General features: G+C 34.4%; 1 protein-coding gene across 3 annotated transcripts in view; it reads right to left on the reverse strand.

The window, feature by feature from the left end:
* Positions 1–21,425, reverse strand: part of USH2A (usherin) — a 777,259-nt gene that overhangs the window by 632,746 nt on the left and 123,088 nt on the right. For all 3 annotated transcript variants that reach the window (XM_037731607.1, XM_017509227.2, XM_037731606.1), the window contains exons 11-12: positions 13,494–13,689; positions 10,631–10,761 (exon numbers count right to left, since the gene is read on the reverse strand). In XM_037731607.1, coding sequence (XP_037587535.1) covers positions 10,631–10,761; positions 13,494–13,689 — 327 coding nt within the window. The remainder of the gene's footprint in view (positions 1–10,630; positions 10,762–13,493; positions 13,690–21,425) is intronic.

Here is a 21,425-nt window from a genome sequence, read left to right on the forward strand (position 1 = left end):
TTCCCTAGTTAAAGGAAGAGCCAGGCAATGGAAGGAGCATGTGTTCCTGAATTGTCACCAGAGAAGTTCCAACAAGGAGGTAGGAACAGCTGTCTTGGAGAGGTTATATGAGCTTGCATATTTGGGCCACTAGATATTTGGGGGTTTGTTATATCTGTTCAGCCTGTTCTAACTACATTGCTGTTGGTATCAATGCAATGGCCCTTGTATTACATTATCTTGCACTTGCTAGTTAAATCAGTTCTTCCAATGTCTAGTCACTACCTAATGCTTCTGCCAGTGCTGTTATGGCTATTTAAGGCTATTGAATCTAGCCTTAAATGCCTGAGGTATTATTATTTGGTCAATTTTGTATACCTGGGTCCTTGGGATGAGCTTGTTCTAAAGAAGATGCCAGGTGTGTCCAAACATGTGGAACTCAATGTAAACTGGAGGCTAAGACCTCATCTCAATTACAACTACGTTTATTTTACTTCCAGGCAGTTTGTCACAACCTTGACTCATGTATAACTCTCTTAATACTAACCTTACTATCCAGCTAAGATTATTTTTTCCCTTCTTTTCCCATTTATACCCCAGGACCTTTGTTCCTATCTTTGTGAATCTCACCCTCTACACAAAATAATCAGATATTACTCAATTTACCAGCTACATGAGAAATATTACTACTCAACTCCTCTAATTCTCTGAAGAAGAAACCACGTGGTTTATGCCAAGATCTTTATGTGCCTATTGAAGCTCTGGGAAAACTCCCCCCTTTTCACATCCTTCACTACCCCAATGTATACATCCAATATCCATGGATTATACTATTCAGGATCAGGTTTCTCATAAGCTAAAGAAACTTATACATTACTTCTTTTCTATTTCTACACTTTAATATTTGAGTCATACATAATATAGGACTATACTTCAGGGAAGTTCACATGATTACTTTTGGACATATTGCAGTAATTAGTGACAAATACCTAATTCTGAACAGAAGAGAAACCATTAATTAACTGCAGAAAATGGTACATTATGCAGAGAAAGTATAATGTGTTCAAAATTTAAATGTATTTTTTTTAAATTATCACTTCAGGAGAACGATCGATCTTCATGAGCAGGGTCTGTTCCTTATTATTCCATCTTCCATAGGTCAGGCCTAGAAATGCTTCCTTCACTGATGCCTTTCCATATCATCTGATCCATTTCAACCTCAATCTCCTTTCTTATTTATCTATTTTTAAATATCTCTTAACAAGTTCTCTCTGTTCTGTTGCTATTGCAGCAACCTATTGATGCCTTACTGAGCATTACAATCTGCTATTCTTCTCTCTTTTTATATAATTACAACTATATTTTTGATTTTCAGCCAACTTTTTAATTCCCTTATTTGCTGTTTTTATTTCCTTTTAAAAATGGCTATTAGGTTAGATACTCTAATTTTAAAGATAGAGCCTAGGGCACAATTCAAGCATAACGTAGTTTGGACTACTTGGAAAACCACTTGGCTTTTAAGATGGGATTCAGATGATGGAGCAAAGTAAACGCACAACTGACCAAGTGTATACACATGCACACGAATACACACTCACCCCTCCCCAACACCCATCTACATTTAGCTTCTTTGGTCTACACATATTTGATAGACAGTGTTCTAACTCCTCGGTTATCAAAATTGGTTCACAGTCCAGCAGCAATTGCATCACCTGGGAACTTCTACAAATGTCAGATCTGAGTCCCAACCCCTAACTTCCTGAATCAGATTGTGTCTTTTTAAAAAATCCCTAGGATAGTCACATGTGCATTAAAAGTTTGAGGATTATTCCAGTTGACTACCACCATCTTGGCTATAGTAGCTGAACCCTCATGGCTTCCTCAGCTCAACTCAGTAACAAGCAAAGTAAAAGGGAGAGAAGGTAGCAGGGGTGAAAATAGTCCCCAACAAGAAAGCACTCAGACAATATTGCCTGAATGCATTCTACATGAGTCAGACCATATGCTAGGGACTTTCACTGGTCTCCCTACCTCATCACCATCACCTGTGCAGGTGGCCATAGCAGGGACTCTGGGAATACCAGCAAATGTGTGGAGGAGTGAGGGTGAGTGGAGGGAAAGGATGGAGCCAAATGGCTCACTCCCACCTTGGGTCAGGAGCAGAATGAAATCTCTAGATGTAGGCACTTTGAGTGTGGATACATAGACCCTTCCCTAGATACCTCAAGGTACAGAAAAGGCATCATCTAGGCCTGAGACTCTATTTGGTTGATCTGAACTACAGTCACACTAAATGAGGAAATGGAAAAAGACAGTTAACCTCCAATTCAGGACGTGTGTCAAGTAACTCACGCATTAAGTTCAAGCAAACGAGAGAGAACTGCAGTGGTAGCCTGGAAAACTCACATTATTATATGTAACTAAACTAATAACCAAGCCAGTTCATAAGATAAATGGACTTCTTTTCCATGGTGAAGTAATTATCATCTTTTTTGGCTTATATATCCCTTTCGGATCTGAGCAAAGTACTGAAAGCTCCCAGTCACAAAAACAGAGGCAAAAGATAATAAAAAAGAAAAATACACAGACTTACAATTGCGTGACACAGACACAAATTGTATCCCACTCCATTTATACAGACATAAACTGTACGCTCACATAGTAACCCAAGGAATCCAAGGACTCCATATTAGTTACTCCTCAATAACCATTATACCTCTCTCCCATTAATATTAGTACTATGGTACTATGCTTTAGATGTTCTCTGTGTCTTGACTTTGGCATTAGTATTTTTAGGATTCAGTGACTCAGACTATTACTTTATGCCATTCTCAACATTTTGGCATTCACATAAGGAAGAATTACAACATTTCTTATGGAAGAATAAGGCAAACATGCCATATCTTATGAGATTGGATTGAGTTTCAAATGACAAGTGCCAAAGGGAAAGTTCCCTTCCAGAACACGGAGTGCACGACACAGTCAATCAGGCCATTTGGGGCTGGCTTCATTCCTAAGTTATTATAACAAAATGAGACTTGAACAACTGCCTAATTTCCTTGTATGCTCCCTAATATTATTAAGGATTGCAGTTGCATGAATTTTTAAAATGCCCTTGAATTCGATTTTACAGTTTATAATTCTGACATTGTTGACAACTTTTTTAGTGTGTGTTTTGTTATCCTATTGACAATGTCTGGAAACATTTTTAGAAATCTTTTATAACATTTTTTAGGCAAGATAAACTTGACACAGTATCTCCACACGTAACAATAATTCACAACCTTTGTCCCTGTACTTGGAGCATGAGAAAATAATAAAAATTAAGGTAATCTATGAATGTGATTTAAAGATAAACAATGTGGGGTTTTAAAGTCAGAAAACGGTTCTATCATTCTTATTTACATTCCCATTCTTATGTACAAATCTCTCTGGCTATATATCAGATTGAATAAAAATTTTTTCCTGACTATAAATGTTATAAATAAAGCAGATTTGGAAAGAGAATAATAGTTTACGTAAAAGGAAAAATGTTTTTTAAACCAGAAAAATTAACATTTCAAAGCATGTTTTTTCCTTCCATGTATTCTTAAAATATATGTTTGCACTTGAAAACAAAACAAGCTTTCTCTCTTCTTTGTCCCTCTTCCTTCCCCTGCTCTCATTTCTGAAACTTGAGTCCATTTTGTAGCAGGTACCAGTATTTTCATTCTTTTTAATGTAAAATAATATTGTGTGCATATATTACATTTTATTTATTCATTCACCAGTTGATGGACATTCTGACTATTGTAAATAATGTGGCATTGACATTCACCAAGAAGATTTTATGAGGATATATGATAAGTTTCCTTCCTGAGGAAGGAAAGTTCTGGGTCATATGATAATTCTACCTTTAATATTTTGAGAAACACCAACCTGTTTTCCAAAGTCAATGCGCATTTCACATTCTCACAAGGTATCTATGAGAGAGTTCCAATGTCTCCACGTCCTCACCAACTTTTGTTTTTGTCTGTTTTTTTTTAGCTGCAGTCATCCTACTGGTTGGGAAGTGAGCTTGCACAGTGGTTTTGATTTGCATTTCCCTGATGACTAATGATGTCAAAAATCTTTTTATGTACTTGCTGGTTATTTATATCTTTTTTGGTGAAATATCTATTCAGATTATTTGCTCATTTAAAAATTGAGTTATTTGGTTTTTTATTATTTACTTCATGCTCTTCAGATATACTGGACAAGTCTCTTATCAGATAATATGCTTTGCAAATATTTTCTTTATTATACTTATATACTTTGCAACTAATTCTTTGGGTTATTTCACTTTCTTTTTGATGTCCTTCAAAACATTAATTTCAATGAAGTTCAATTTATACATTCTAGCTTTTGTTTCTTAGGCATTTAGTGTCATGTCTAAAAAGCCACTGGCTAATCCAAGGACGTGAAGATTTGCATCTATATTTTCTTCTCAGGATTTTATAGTTTTAGCTTTTATATTCAATACTTTTTTAAATTTGAGTTATTTTTTTTTTTTTTACATGTGAGGTGAGGTAGGAATCCAACTTCATTCTTTTGCGTATGAAAACACAGTTGTCTCAGGACCATTTGTTAAAATGACTACTTTTTCTCCACTGAATTGTCTTGGCACTGTTGTCAAAAATCAATTGAGTATAAATGTCATGGCTTATTTCTAGACTCTCAATTCTATTTCAGTGAATACGTCTGTATGTCTATCTTTATCCTAGTACCATGCTATCTTGATTATAGTAAATTTTGAAATTGGGAAGGGTGAGTCTTCCAATTCTTTTACAAGGTTATTTTGGACATTCTTGTGTCCCATGAAATTCATATAAACTTTAGGATCAACTGGTCAATGTGTGCAAAGAAGCCAGGTGGGCTTTTAACAAAGATTATAATAAATCTGTAGATTAATTTGAAGAGAGTTGTTAACTCAATCATACTATATCTTCTGATACATTAACAGGTGTTATTCTATTTAGTTCTTTAATTTATTTCAGCAATGTTTTATGGTTTTTGGAATATAATTTTACACGTCTTTCATTAAATGTTTTCCTAAATAGTTTAATCTTTTGGTGATATTTTAAAAGAAGTTTTCTTAAATTTATTTTAAGATTTTTTCAGTGCAAATATGCAGAAATATAATTGATCTTTGTGTATTGATTTTGTACTCTGCAACCTTGCTAAATTGTTAGTTTTAATTGATTTTAATCAATTCCTTAGGATTTTCTATCTACAAGATCATGCCATATGCAAATACAAATAACTTCTCTTTTTCCAATCTGAATGTACTTTTATTTTCTTGCCTAATTTCCTTGGCTAGAACCTTCAGTACAATGTTAGGTAGAAGTGGTAACTGGGGATATTGTTATCTTGCTTTTTATCTTAGAAAAAAAGCATCCAGTTTCTCATTGAAATATTTGGACACATTTTTGGCTCTCTACTTGTTATTTGTATATCTCTAAATAACATACATAATATCTAATAACGTTCTACTTGAAAGTTAGACAAATTAATGCATTTTTACTTTTTTCTATTTCTCTTTATTATTCATGATGTCTAAATTTATATCTACCCACCCATCTATAGAGAATCAATTTTATAGTATTTATCTTTCGTTTCACAGCCATTATGTCATATATTCTTTGCCTATGGACTGAACTTTATTCTTAATATAAACTGACTATATTATGTCCACACAATAATTATTCAGTAGAAAACAAAAAATTATGATTTGATCTTAAATAAAATTAAATTATTAAACACACATGTGAGGAAAGTATGCTTGAAGACCGTAAAGACCAATGGATACTTTGAAAATATATTTTGACTTATATTTACTTCTTTGGATCACAATTACCTATAATTTCTTGTGTTTAATGTTGTCTCCAGTCTTACATTCCTTGTTCACTTTGCATATTAAATATTTTAATATGGGGTTATGAATGGTAATGTTTTGACCATCTATCAGTACAAAAAGAATCTTAACATCATGTTGGAGTCATAACTTGGGTAGAGCTGAGTATCAAGTTTTTCTTCAAGATGTCTTCTTTATCTAATTTTTAAGGTAATTCTGAATTGCCTTCTAGTAACATTAAATTCCTAATGATGTTAATATGACTCATTTTCTTACAGCTCTCTCTCTCTCTCTCTCTCTCTATATATATATATATATATATATATATATATATACACATATTTTATTTTGAATTATTTAGTATTTTCTTTTGAATTAATAATAAATTATTTCTGTTTCAAGGAAATCTGAGACAGCTCCACTGGAGTGATAGAGGTTTGCTGTGTCCCCGCCCAAATCTCATCCTGAGAGATTCCCATAATCCCCATGTGTTGTAGGAGGAACCAGGTGGAGATGACTGAATCATGGGGGCAGTTTCTCCCATACTGTTCTCCTGATAGTGAGTTCTCACAAGATCTCATGATTTTATAAGGAATTTCCCCCCATCCTCACTTGGCACTTCTCCTTGCTGTCACCATATAAAGAAGGACATATTTGTTTCTCCTGCCATGATTGTAAGCTTACTGAGGCCTCTATAGCCCTATGGAACTGTAAGTCAATTAAACCTCTGTAAGTCAATTAAATAGTTAAACTGTAAGTCATTTAAACCTTTTCCTTTATAAATTACCCAGTTTCAGGTTTGTTGTTATAGCAGAGTGAGAATGGACTAATACAGTATACTGGTAGTGGGGTGCTGCTGTAAAGATACCCAAAAACCTAGAAGGGGCCAACATACAGCTCAGATCACTGCCTCAGAGAATGGCAGCCTCAAGCCTTAGCAGCTTCCACATATTGTTGGGCCTGCAGGTGCACAGAAGACAAGAATTGAGGCTTTGAAACCTCTGCCCAGATTTCAGAGGATCTGTGAAAATGCCTGGATGTCCAGGCAGAGGATGTGCTGCAGGGGCAGATCCCTCATGGAGTACCTCTGCTAAGGCAGTGTGGAAGGGAAATGTGGGATTGGAGCCCCCACACAGAGTCCCCACTGGGACACTGCCTAGTGGAGCTATGAGAAGGGAGCCATCATCCTCTAGCCCTCGGAATGGTAGATCCACCACCACCTTGCACCATGCACCTAGAAAACCCACAGACACTCAACGCCAGCCTGTAGGGGCAGCCAGGAGTGGGGCTGTACCCAGCAAAGCCACAGAGGCAGAGCTGCCCAAGGTTGTGGGAGCCACCTCTTGCATCAATGTACCCTGGATGTGATACATGGAGTCATAGGAGATCATTTGGTAACTTTGAGGTTTAATGACTGCCCCACTGGATTTCAGACATGGAGGGGGCCTGTAGGCCCTTTGTTTTGGCCAATTTCTCCCATTTGGAATGAGTGTATTTACCCAATGCCTTACCCGCATTGTACCTAGGAAGTAACTAACTTGCTTTTGATTATACAGGCTCATAGGCAGAAGGGACTTGCCCTGTCTCAGATGAGACTTTGGACATGAAGTTTTGAGTTAATGCTAGAATGACTTAACACTTTGGGGGACTGTTTTTGTTTTGAATGGTGAAGACACGAGATTTAGGAGGGGTTAGGGGTGAATTTGGCTGTGTCCTAACTCAAACCTTATCTTGAATTATAGTTCCCATAATCCCCAAGTGTCTTGGGAGGGACCTGGTAGGGATAATTAAGTCATGGAGGCAGTTTCCCCTATCCTGTTCTCCTGACAGTGAGTTAGTTCTCATGACATCTAATGCTTTTATAAGGGGATTTTCCCATTCCTCACTCAGCACTTCTCTCTTGCCTCCTGCCATGTAAGATGTGCTTTTGCTCCTCCTTTGCTTTCTGCCATGACTGTGAAACCTCCTTAGCCATGTGGAATTATGAGTCCACCAAATCTCTTCTTCTGGCCAGTCACAGTGGCACATGCCTGTAATCCTAGCACTTTGGGAGGCCGAGGTAGGTGGGAGTTTGAGACCAGTCTGGTCAACATGGTGAAACTCCATCTCTACTATAAAAACAGAAAGTAAATTAAAAAAAAAATGCAAAAAGAAAAAGGCCAGGCATAGTGGTGAGGATACGCAGAAGGCTGAGGGAGGAGAATATCTTGAACCCTGGAGGTGGAGGTTCCAGTGAGCTGAGATCATGCCACTGCACTCCATCCTGGGTGACAGAGCATGACTCTGTCTCTAAATAAATAAATATAAGTAAACATTTTTTACTTTACAACTTACTCTGTCTTGGGCAGTTCTTCATAGCAGTATGAAATGGACTAATACGTGGAGTATTCTAAAATTTTAAAGAGTAATTAACACCAGTTCTGCATTTCTTATACAAAAAGAACAGAAATGAAGATTTTATAATTCATTTCATGGGAGTAATATCCTGATATCAAAACCAAACAAACACAATATATAAAAACTAAGCCATAGAGCAATATGTCTTGTGAATATAGATGTAAAATTCTTAGCAAAATTTTAGCAAATAGAATTTATGAGGAGAATTATACACAAAGACCAAGGTAGTTTTATTCCAGGGATACAATGCTGGTTCAACATTTGAAAATCAACCAATGTACTCCACTTTACTAACAAATTAAAGCAAAAAGATCATGTGATCATAATTGATGCAGAAATAGTAGCTGACAAAATTTAACACCATTCATAAAAACCACTCTGAGAAAAACTAGGAATAGAGAAAAACTTCCCCAACTTATAAAATAACATCTTAAAAAAATACCTATCTACAGCTGATATCCTGCTTATAAATGGTATAATCTTTCATAATTCCATCCTATAATTAAATCCACTTTGTGAGATGTTAAGAAAGAAATCTAGAGCCAGTATTTTATTGTAGTACTCTGCACTGGGTCATAAGACCAGATTAAGTACATCTCTTCTGAATTCCATGTTCAGTGACAACTCATTAGAAGATTGAAATTAATTATGGTGGGTTTTTTTTTTCTTGGATAGTCAGTTGTTAATTATTTTAAATCAAAGAACCACCCAAAGTTGTCTAGCACCCCTATATAATGGACTTGAAATAGAAATTTGAGTTCAGAAAAATCAGATTTCAATTTCTTTTAGATCGGAATGATGAAAGAGAGACAAATCTGATGCATGATAGCTCATATAGGTTATGATGTGTAACTGAGATTCTGGGAGGTAAAACTGTAGTTTACAATCTTCCTATACTATATAACAAAGCTCTTGACCTTAGACTTTCAGGGAGAAAAACTGTTCTGCAAGTGAAAATTTATACAATGCCCAGATTATTGTAATGACCATTCTAAATGACAATCTAACTATAAGATCAGTGCTCAGATAACCTCTTTGTATTCATTCAACATTAATACAACAAATTCTTACTGGGGCTTTTTTTATATGATCAAAACTGTTTATGTTGGACAGAGAAGAAAAAAAGTAAACAAATAAATGAATTTTACAAAGCCTGTGATGAGAATAACATGGGATGATATAAAAGATTTGCGAATGTTTTGTAAATGGGTGGTCAGCAAAGATATTGCAAAAGATATATCAATATTTGAATGATAAGCAAAAGATAGCCATGCTGAAAATTCATGGTAGATTTGTAAAAATGAGACATAATATAAAGATACAGTCAGAGTTTACTAATTCATATATGTAAAACTTCAGTATGACTGAGAAAACAGTCCCTTAATATTATAGTATAAAAATAGTAGAAATTGTCTTTATTAATTTTTTTCTACTCTTTAGCTTTCAAATGAAAGATTTAATGCTCCCTTATTAACACATGACAGTTACTCTAAAGGTCTTTGAATCCATATTTTTGCCTTGGTTTACATTTGTCTTTTATTTGAGAAAGCAATTTTTAATGCATTCTCAAAATTATATGACAAAGATTTTGTATTGTATGTATTATGTTCACAATATAACTTTATAACAAATGTTCTATAACCAAATTGTGGTTTATGCTCCTGGCCTTAATTATTTACAGCAGAATATAATTGTTAAAAATACAATCATTGAATTGATTCTTCCAAGTAAATTTTTCCTTTACCAATTTTCACTTACCAGTATAATCAGAACAACTAAAAACTTCAGTTTAAATAAGAAACTTCTTTTTCTACTTATTGTGGAATACATGAACCAAGGATAGTTAGAATCTTTGTGCATGTAGGCTAGACATCAATATTTGTGATGTAGGTAATAAAAATGTTTTAAAATTATTTTTAAAATCCATTGTACTTTTAACAGGGAAAGTTAGACTAAAAAATTTAGAAGTGAGGCTATCATAATTTCCATTTGGCTCTAAGTGTAAGTGACTTTTGCTACACTATATTCTACAAAATCTTTGGAGAAACTGTTCTTGTTTATTTATATTATTTTTTAATATTAATTCAAGATTAATTCCAAGACATATACCCCAATTTACTTGGAACCTCTACTCTCCAATTTTTTGACATTTGTAAAATTAAAGCTAAAATAAGCCTTTTTATATGCAAAGGTCCACTGAACTAGTGCTATATTTCATGTCCATACTAAAAGTTGCACAGGAACAACCATCTCTTTGAAATGCAAATACACATTGAGGATTTCCGGGTAAATGCAGTCTTCAATTCTACTAGAAAAATAACACCCAAATACGTTTCTGGCAGAGAGAGTGATCCTTTACCTTCAATACCCAGAAAAACTCACCTGATCACAAAGAATGCTACCATTTCTAGTGCCAACTTTATCACAGTCACAGGATTTGCAAACATCTATGGCTGAAGGATCTGCACCAACTTGTCGGAAAAAGAAATCCTTGCACAGCTCACAGTTCCTTCCTGCATCACGGAAAGGTTATGCATTATGACTTCTAATTCATTAAAATCAGCTGCATAATTCAAAATTAAAGACTGTATTCCTCTGAGAGAATTCTATAATTTTCGGGACGTCCATTTTAATGCACCTTTCATCTCTACCTGCCAATTTAGTGATCCAGAGCATATGAAACAATGAACCTGTTACAAACTGTGCTTTACTTCATTAAACTCCCATCTGTTATATAATACCACACTTCTAAAAGCGGTGCTTCGTAGGGGCCCATACGTTTGAAAATAGTTTATTCTTAAACTTAAAACTTTACATCTAGGATCACGTACTTCATCTAAATTCAATACAGTATGAGAAATTTCTACAGTGTGGTAGATGATACTCATATAATTAGAAGCCTGTAAGTATGTAGTATTGGAAGTATTTTTCTAGAACTAAATCATGTAAAATGGGAGACTTCTCTTAATATAATTTATTACTCTGTAGTTAACACAATTAAAAACAAATGATTCTGTTAGTGGCCATTAGTTTTCATTTCAAAGATCAAATAGAAATTCATTGTATTTAGATATACCAAGTACTTTTCACTTTAAATACTAAAATAGCCTGACAGATATATCAGGTAATTACTATAGTTTATAATTTATAAGTGGAAAATTTCTCTTGCTATATTATGTAACAAAAAACCTATAGGTGTTTCTAAAGTGAACAAGAGTAGTATATAAGATAATTGAAATAAGCTGAAATAAAACTCAAGTATATCAATTCCCCCTTTAAACATGATGTAGTTTGCTCAAAAATTGTTGAAATTGCTCCAATATTAGAAGACTATAGATATAATCAAGTGAAAATTCATATTCTGATAGACATTGGCTATTGGGCTACTTAAAAATGAGATTGATTTATAACATTTCTAGACTGTTTCCACTTACATATGCTATTGACTCCCAAATCTGTATCTTCGATCTAGAGAAATCTCTCTTTTATGTATCAATGAGTAAGTATTTATTGGGTAATGACCATGTATCAAATACTGTGCTAAGTGCTGTGTAATATAGTAATGAACTAAATACACAATACCCATTGCATTTCTTTCACAAAGCTCTCTTACAGTCCAGAAGGTAAGGGGAATCTTAACTAAATAATACCAGGAATAAATACACATTTTTAAACCATGATAAGCACAGTTGTCACTAACATGTTTAAATGATTCTGATCTTTTCTGAAGTATCATGAGAGGATGCCCTTGAAGAAAAGAGCTTCAGAACTGTGTTTCTAACTGGCCTCAGCAGTTTCCCCTATGTCCCCCGGAAACACAGAGTGAACATATCCACCACAGAACTTGCCATCTTCTGCCTCATCTCAATCCTCCTATATTTTCTATCTCAATGGCTGTCACCAACGTTGAGCTTACTGCTCAAGCTGGAATGTAATGTCAGGTATCAGTCTTGGCTCTCCTTCCTTCCCTTGCCTATACGCTGCTCACAAAACACTCATTTTTTTGATCCTAAATGTCACTTTGATCCATTTCCCTCTATCCACACCATCTGAAACGTATTCTGACATTATTTCTCACCTGGACTATTGCAGCACCCCACTAACTGGTTTTCCCAAACCACTCTAACCCTCTCCAATCAATTTTTCACTTTATAAAGAAATGTATCTTTTAAAAACAAGTAACTGATCATGTCTCTTTCCTGATAAAACCCTTAAGTGTCATCTTATTGACATTAAATAGAAGCCAAATGCTTTATCATGGCTCCAGAGCCCTCTATGATCTTGCCTTATCTTCCTTCCAATTTATCTTCTTGCCACCAGCCATTTGCCCATCTTTCATTTTTTCAAAGGTGGCATGTTCCTCTCTCTCCTAGGCCACTGCACAAAATGTTTTCCTAATTGTAAGCCTTAGTTCACCATCCTAATGCTCCTCCCTCTCACACCTTCAACTGGTGAATTCCTACTGTACTTGCCCTGGCTTAGCAATCATCAGACAACTTTGTAATTGTTCCTTTCAATGGTCTGTCTTTCCCACTATGCAATAACCCAAAGACAGAAAAAATCATTGTCTTATGCATCTTCATGTCCCAGCACCTACCCAAGATCTTGTGATATTAAAGTTATTGATAATCATTTAATAAATGCATTCGTGCTTAGGAGTATCACTTTGAAACCCATCAGATATGTGCTATTCATGTGTTGGCCATTTTTATTTTTAATAAACTTGCCCTTCAAAAGGATGATAATTTTCAATGACTAGTCGAATGCTTGTAGTTTTAGAACAGGACTTTGATTATCATCATCTTCATTTAATTAGCAATTCTAAAAAGAGTATTATCAGATTACCAGTGTCCATGCCAAGTCTGAATGAATATAATCTCCACGAGAATCCAGACATAAAGGACAATAAAGGGGACACAGGGAAACTTATCTTAAGGATATATGTTCAAACTTAGCATTCCTGAGTTATTCTAAATATGTCTGTGGTTTAGTCAAATGGTGTAAATCCTTTAAAAAAAATTTTTTTTTCTGAAAAGATACAGTTTAAGACTAGAGTGTCACTTGTGAAAACTATCTAGTGACGTGGAAATAGGAAGATTTGGTGAATCAGCTTTGGTTTTCAAACTTAACAGTATGAAAACACATTCTTAAATAAGATAGCAATAACATAATTCAAAATAATTTGCATTGTAAATAGAAGCACACAGATCTCCAAGACCAAGTCAGCAATTTATTTGCTACTTACCTGTAGTGTTATGCTCACAATCATCACAAACTCCTCCTCCCCCTCTAAAGTGCTCAAAAGGAAATGGGTCCACAGAGATGTTGTAATGGCAGCTTTTGGAATGGCTGTTGCATTGACAAGGTTTACAATTGAAAGCGTGAACTTGATCACCTTGGCGGAAGGGCTTGTCATTATAAAGAGGCAAGCAGCGATCACACTAGAACAAAAAGTATCACAACAATGAACAAAGATAAAGCTGTGATTTTCTTTCATATTATTGATATGCTAGGAACTGTCACGAGATGTAAAGCACATATGCGTGAGTTTAAAGTCAGCAATGATTATATTTGAAAAATATTTTGTAAGTCAGAAATAGCATATTTATGGGCACGGTAGGGTGGGATTGTAAAAGTGACGATGCAAGCTTAAGCCATGCAAAATGATCTTTTTTTTTTTCCTTAATTTTTGTGGGTACATAGTGGGTTTATGAATTTACAGGCTACGTGGAATGTTTTGATAAAGCCATACAATGTGTAATAATCACATCTTGGAAAATAAGATATCTATCCTCCCAATCATGTATCCTCTGTGTTCCAAACATGCAAAGTGATCTGAATAATAAACAGGAAAGGTGATGATAGTTCTAAGACTTTTAAAACTTCAAAAACGTCAAAAACTCCCCACTGCCGATTATAAATGTAAAGAAATGAACCAGTAAAAACAAACACGTATTTAGTAATCTGTAATTTAAAACATTACAAACTTGGAGAAGTTGTTTTACTCCTTCGTAAAATACTCACTAAAAGTACTTTGAACAGCGCGTGCCCTCATCTCACCTATAACTTACCAGGCTGAACACCGCATCTTTTCTATGCCTTGGTGAATTGCCATGCTCCTTTCTAAGTTTGAATCAGCTTCCAACATTTTGACTTTCGTACTTTTAGTGTTGTAAAGTACCTGCGAGAATTTCTCTAATGTGAAGTGTTTGCGGTGTCACTTCCTCAAGGACATCTTCACCCTATTCGTGGCAAGCCCTTTCCTCATTTTTGTTAAGTTCACCTCCACTAAGTAGCTCCGGCTGCATATCCAGAATCTCTCAAACAGCAGTAGTGACTATTTCTTCTATGACTCCACTTAGGTTCAATTGGAATTTTACTTCAAGTATTTTCTTTCTTTGCAGTGCTTTCATCTTTGCTGCCTAATTCCTCTTCTTTTTTTAATATCTGTGTTTGTAAAGTGTCACTTGGGTTTATCACTCATAAGGAGGCAATACAACCACATGCTTCTCTGTCTATGAATAAACTGAATAATAAATGTGTAGTGTGCAATCACCAACAGATTTTGAAAAAGGAAACATGATTGGTCACTGACCACAATGTGCATCTGTTATTTTATGTGGTAATTTGTGGACTGCAGAGCCAGCAGCAATGTTTATGTAATTAGTCACAGTAATATTCCATGTTACCTGACACTTGAACTATGTTGTTGGAGGACTGGCAGCATTTAACTAAACTATGGTAACTGATATTCATGCCTATCAGAATTGCATAAGGAGATGACTGCCTATATAACTGTAAGAAAAAATTTACTCAAATTACATAATAGGTCTATTATGTACTGAAACAAATCAACAAAACCTGGATATATGTTTTATAATTACTTTAACCTCCTAATAGAATTTGTGGTCAAAGCAAATTTTTTTCTGTAGATTTAAATAACAATTCACCTGAACTGAATTTAGTACAACTATAGACATAACAAAAAGTATTATTTATAAAATAAAGGCAGGGAGTAGAAACTTAAAAGCATTGATAATTTGGCTAGCAAATGATAAGTCAAAATGTCAACATGAGACAATTTCTTTCAAATTTGCATATATATATATTTTCTTTCCAAAATGAATATACATGTGTATTGTTATTAAACATCATGTATTTTGCGTTACTAGTTTTGTATTATTAAACATTATTTTTCTGCATTTCCTATATTTTTCATAAAATAACATTCAGCCATTCTGCAATTATTACACGTTTAGTTTTTTTTCAGTTTTATTTTGGGAATGAAGGTGGATACAGCTAAGTATTACCTTAAGAAAATTATGAGATGAAATTACATTATCAAAGAATGTAGAAGTTTTAAATATTTTGTTAAATATGATCAAATTCCTTCTAGAAAAATTAAACTCATAGTCACACCAGCAATATCTGAGAATGTCCATTTTCTTGTGTTTTGCCAATATTAGAACTACTGTTATATCTTCATTATTTTAATTTTAGAAAATATGTCAATTACTGCTTTAGTATGAATGTCTTTGGTTAATAGTAAAGCCAATAAAACTTCACCTAGTTCTTCTTTAGATATAGTACTTTATGAGAAAACTGTTCATTTTTCTTTAACATATTATTTTAAAATTGATTTTCAATATTTTATCAGATATTAGAATTTTCCTTTTCCTGTAAAACAGTAAATATTTAGTTCATAATTTTAAATATACATTCATATTTATTTTCTTCCCCAACTTTACTGGCCAGAATTTTCAGCATAATAGTTAATTGATATAGTATAGTAGTAGTGATAGGTATAATTATCTTTTTTCTCATTTTAATGAAAATGTCTGTAATGTTACAGCTTTTAAAGTATTGGCTATTGATTTCATATAGACAATTTTTATCATTTTAAAGAAGAAATTGCTTCTTCAAAACAACCAATATGGACTTATGTTAAAAAATAAAAAAATACATTTTCAATTTTATTAAATATTCTGATTTAATTGTTTGACCTATTGCATTGATAAATTATATAATAGCTTAGCAGGCTAATTGGAGTCAGTGCCTGCATTTTTGAATAAACCCAACATCATTAATAGTAAATAATGTCAAGTAAAAGAAATGTAGGAGTTTTACATTTGTAATATAAATGAGATTTCTCCAGGTTTTTATAAAGGCTTTTATTAAAATAAACCTTAAAATTGTAATAGGTAATTATATGTATTTGTATTTATAAAGTTAATTTTAATATCTGAATGATCAGAAAATTCTCATTTTGCACATACACTAAAACCTATTACATTTTGTCAAATTATATTTCATGTAAAGAACAATCAATTCAAGATGAGTTAAAATAAGTAAATACCAAGATTTCTGAAAATCATTTTTCTCACACTCCATTTGCTGTGAAATACTTAATGTGACTTCCCTAAGTGCCCAGCGTATGCCAGAGTTATGTGTTGAATTATGAATCAGGGAAGTCAAACCATCTAAAGTAATGTCTCCCTGTCTATCCATAATCATGGTCCTTTCCTCTTTGTTTTATATAAACATTGTTAAAATCTATCTTCACATTGAGATAACAAAAGTTATTCCATTGTTCTATTTTAATATAGAATAAATTGTGATAATATTTAGTATTTTAGAACAGTTTGACATATTTCATAATCATTACTGGAACACACTCTAGTCGAAAGCATGTTTTTGCCAGTATTTACTTTTCCCCACTAGTTCAATTCCTTCCTTTAACAATCTTAAAGGGAGAAGATATAAAATAAGAATTTAGTTGCCCAGTGTGTTGCTGTTTAATGGTATTCCAAAATTTTAGTATAAAAACAAAGTGCGTTTTTTCAGTTTCGCTCGGTAGAAAAAGACAAAAAGGAGAAAAAATAATAAGAATGTAAATATTAGGCCACAATGTTTATATCAGGTAGCACTACATTTTAAACATTGGTTAAAAAAAAAAATCACCCTTTTGGTCATTTTACAATGGTCAAGTTAAACCCAATGGTCAATTAAATTATCACTGTAATATTCTTTTTGGAGTGATGAAGTTTCTTTTTTCCCACAGTCATTTCTAACCATTTAGGTTAAGATAGTTTTCCCTTTTCTCATCTCTCAGAGTCCTATATTAATACCTCAGTCTTGCTCCTGACACTCCCCTTAAAGTATTGGCTTGCGTATGGGTATCTTGCAGAAAATCCAAGTTACTGACTTTATATTCTCTGTGTCATCCATGCATTAGGAGCATGATAGACAATTGCTAAGCTATTAACTGACAATTCACAATTGACAATGATATTGATGTCCAGAGAAAGCTGTTCTTGAGGGAATTGAGAGAGGAACTGTTCACAATGAAAACAGCTCACAAACAAGTTGACATTTATGTAAAGTCTTCAGAATTGACTGTTATGAGATGATTTGCAATAAAAACCCCTTACAAATATAAAATGAAATTCACCTCATAAAAGAGTATGTAGCAACCATTAAAATATTGTCAACTATGGGTCTTTAGCCAAAAAAATTTAAAGTGGGGAAATCGACCTCTTTATGTTTCCCTCACCAGCAATACCCATATGCAAATCAAATTTATTTCATAAAATCAAAAGTTAGAGATTTATAGGCTGAGAGTCATACAGCCTAGTTCAATTATTGGTGCTGCTGTTTACTAACTGCAAAAAGGCCACTGTGAAAAGTAACACCAAATGCATACTCTCATTTTATGAGTATACTCTCATGAGCGTATACTCTGGCCACTATATTAAGCATTTAAAATGGGTTGTTTTTAAATCCTCTAGGCCTGAGTGAAACAGTATCCCACATCTAATTTCTGTTTCTTGACTTGCTAGCCCTGTGTTCTAGTGCAACTGTCTGTACCTCTCTAATCCTTATTTTTCTCACTTGTAACATGGGAGTAATAACACTTCTCTCATAAGGTTGCTGTAAAGACCAATCAATTATCAAAGCACTTGTCACACAGTTGGCCCTCAGCAAACTTGCCTATGATTTTGATTGTTATTGGATTCACAACTGAGGGTTAAAGAGGTTAAGTAACATGAGCAATGACAATGGACAGTTAGTCCTAGAGTCCTCTTTACGTCTATGAATCTGTTTCTTCATCTCCAAAATGAAGATAAGTTAATGGAATGTCTTACCTGTATTTGACTCAAAATAATCTTAGGATAAATGGTAATATACAAATAATGCTCAAAACAAAGCCTGGAAAATATTACATGCTCAAACCTGAAATTCAGAAGATGGAGGAGGAGAAAAACAAGGAAGAGAGGGGTAAAAATCCAACAGAGTTGTTGATCTCAAGTTTGACTAGCACCAGCAGTATATGACTACCACTATGCTATATACAGTCTAAAACCATTAAGAGGTGATTCTGTGGTCATAAATGCATTGGTCTATGATCTGCTTTGGAGGAGGTAGCCTACAGAATGGCAAGAAGCAATATATAACCAAAATTTATTTCTGGTTAATTTGATCATCTGTAGTTATCACTATAGAGGAGTTCCTATCTATCAACAATGCTTCCCAGGAGCCATCAGACATAACTATTACTTCTTCTAGTAGCCCTATGTGTGGGGAAAATATGTTCTAATTGGATAAATGGAAGAATAGATGAAAATTCGCTTTCTGACTTCTTGGATTTGAAGGAGAGAAATTAGCTAATTAAGCTGTCTTCCCCAGTTCAATTAGCCATGCACTTAACCTCATTTCCAATATTTAAAAAACCCTATTCCATTGTAAAACTTTTGCCAAAGGCAAAATTTTGCTATAACACAATGCCCTGAGCCTGTTTTTCTCTTGATTTCAAAACATTCTCATTGAAGAATTTGTTTATTGTATGGTGGTTTTTATTACTCAAGTCGTGCTTTCTTAAATATAAGTTAGTGGAAGTGATGAGATGGAAACTGTGGTCCTGTCACACTGATTTCAGATGCAGTTTGTCTTTTGCAAAACAACTGCTGGCTGTTTAAGTTTGGGATATTGCCTACATGAGTTAGTGGAGCAAACCCAGCAAAAGCAATCCTTTGCTATTTCTAGGAAGACATTTTTGCTTTTGGATTATAATATTTAAAAAGCCTAATTTCAGATTTTATATTTATTGTCAGCCCAAAGCCATTATCAAAAAGTCTAACTGTAAATAAGACTGGACTAAATGCTGTATGAATGCTCCAAAGATATTCATGTCTTTATTCACGGCTGCCTTAATGTTTAACGCCAAAGACAAATTTTACCACTGACCCAATGGAGTGGTTTTGGTCCTACCGAACTACTTGTTATTGAAAACTACTGGACTTTCTTTTGTGGAGAATGAAAACCCTACAGAAATATGGGTAACGTGTTCTGTTTTCCTAAAGAAAACAAGCATAGCTGTTACTTTTTGATTATCAAATTAATATTTTTAAGATTATGATAATACCAGCCTGACAAAAATTTGTAGAAAGGACCAGTGCAGAACACTGCTTGTGGGAGAGGAATTTATCCATTCCTTTTAAAAGGAGCAACATATGTATACATTCCATGGGACTGAGAAATTCCACTGAGAATTTAGGAAAATACATTTTTAAAGCAACTTGATAAATATATATTTTTTTAAATAATGGGGTATTGATAATAGTGAAGAAAACAAGTTAAATGCCCAAAAGTAGAGAGTGATTTAAGATGTCCTAATTCTTAAAAAAAGGGCTAACATCTATAAATATGGAAGAATATTCATAATACAGTTTGAATTTAAAATCAAGTTAAAAATAACATATAGAGCATAATCCTCTATTCTAGATAAATGTGGATTTATCTATTGACATAAATATACAACTCTAAAAAGATACAGATGAGATGTGTTTATTTATAATAACAATAATATAAGGTCTGAAAGTATATAAATTAAGTATATTAGCTGGGGTTATCTATGGGTGGTAGGTTTACAGATAAAGTTTACAACTCTTTTTTCCAGTGTACATTTATTACTAATGTATTAAAAATTGAGTGCAAATAAAATGTAACTGCATGGATGGTTACAAGATAATTATATATCCTTTCATGAACATTTCACTAAGAACAGCTAAGAAAATTAATATGTTCCAGTTTTAAATTACACACAGATGAGCAAACAACCGCAGGAAAAAATGATTCTCTTTCCAAGTACTATGCAGGCTAAAAAGTTTTTAAGCCACCAGTAAACAGAGTATGATTTGTAAAAGATACACATTTTTTCACAACAATGGGGTTAATATACAGCAACAAAGATTTTGAGAGATGATGCCTAAATTTGTTTTAAATTTTCATTTAAAACATATACAACTAAATGACACACCAACACCTATTTGAGTCTTCGATCCTAAAGATGATGCTGTTTCTATTATCATTTTGGGTGGGCTACAAAGACAAATAGAAGGAATACTTTTTAGTCTACTCTGTGATTAAAAAGTTTCATGAAGTATTAAATTCTTGGTCCTGTAATTGTTCCTTAACAACTCCTTTCAGATAATACAAGGAGAACCATGACAAAATGGAAGAAATAATAATTGGTAAATGCATAAGTAAATTTTTGAATTCTCATAATTTTCATCTACCTTTTCTACCAGTGATTTTCAAGATTGATTGAAAATCAAGAACTGTATCTTGGATCCAAGATGGCCGTTTAGGAACAGCTCAGGATCGCAGCTCCCAGTGAAAGCGCAGAGGGTGAGTGGATGCCGCGTTTTTATTGCCCACAGACTAGGAAATTCCCGGGCAGAGGTGCTCCACGGTCGCCAGCGCGGCTCTTTCGGCCAGCGCAGCTGTGCCGGCCAGCGCCACTGCTTTGCGCCGCGCGGCTGCTTTGTCCGCGCCCCGAGCCGCGGTTCTCCGTACAAAATACACTGGTCCGGGGCCCTTTAGGCTGGCGATTGGAGCCACGGGAAGTCGCCCATACGCTGGTTCAAAAAGGGGACTGAGCAGAGAACCAGAACAGTAGATTCCAGGGCAAAAAAAAGAAAAAAAAGCGCCACAAACCTCAGTGCCGCTGTTTAAGCCAGCGCAGTGAGTGGCCGCAGGGGAAAACAAACAGACCCCGGCGCCTCTTCCACAGGCGACTGGAACACCAACTTAAAAAAGGCTCTGAGACAGGGAGCCAGGCGATCAGGCTCGGCTGGCCCCACCCCCACAAAAGAACAGCAACCAGAAACTCTGGATT

Source organism: Cebus imitator, unplaced genomic scaffold (genome assembly GCF_001604975.1).
Source record: "Cebus imitator isolate Cc_AM_T3 unplaced genomic scaffold, Cebus_imitator-1.0 Scaffold411, whole genome shotgun sequence".
NCBI classification, from domain to species: Eukaryota; Metazoa; Chordata; class Mammalia; order Primates; family Cebidae; genus Cebus; species Cebus imitator.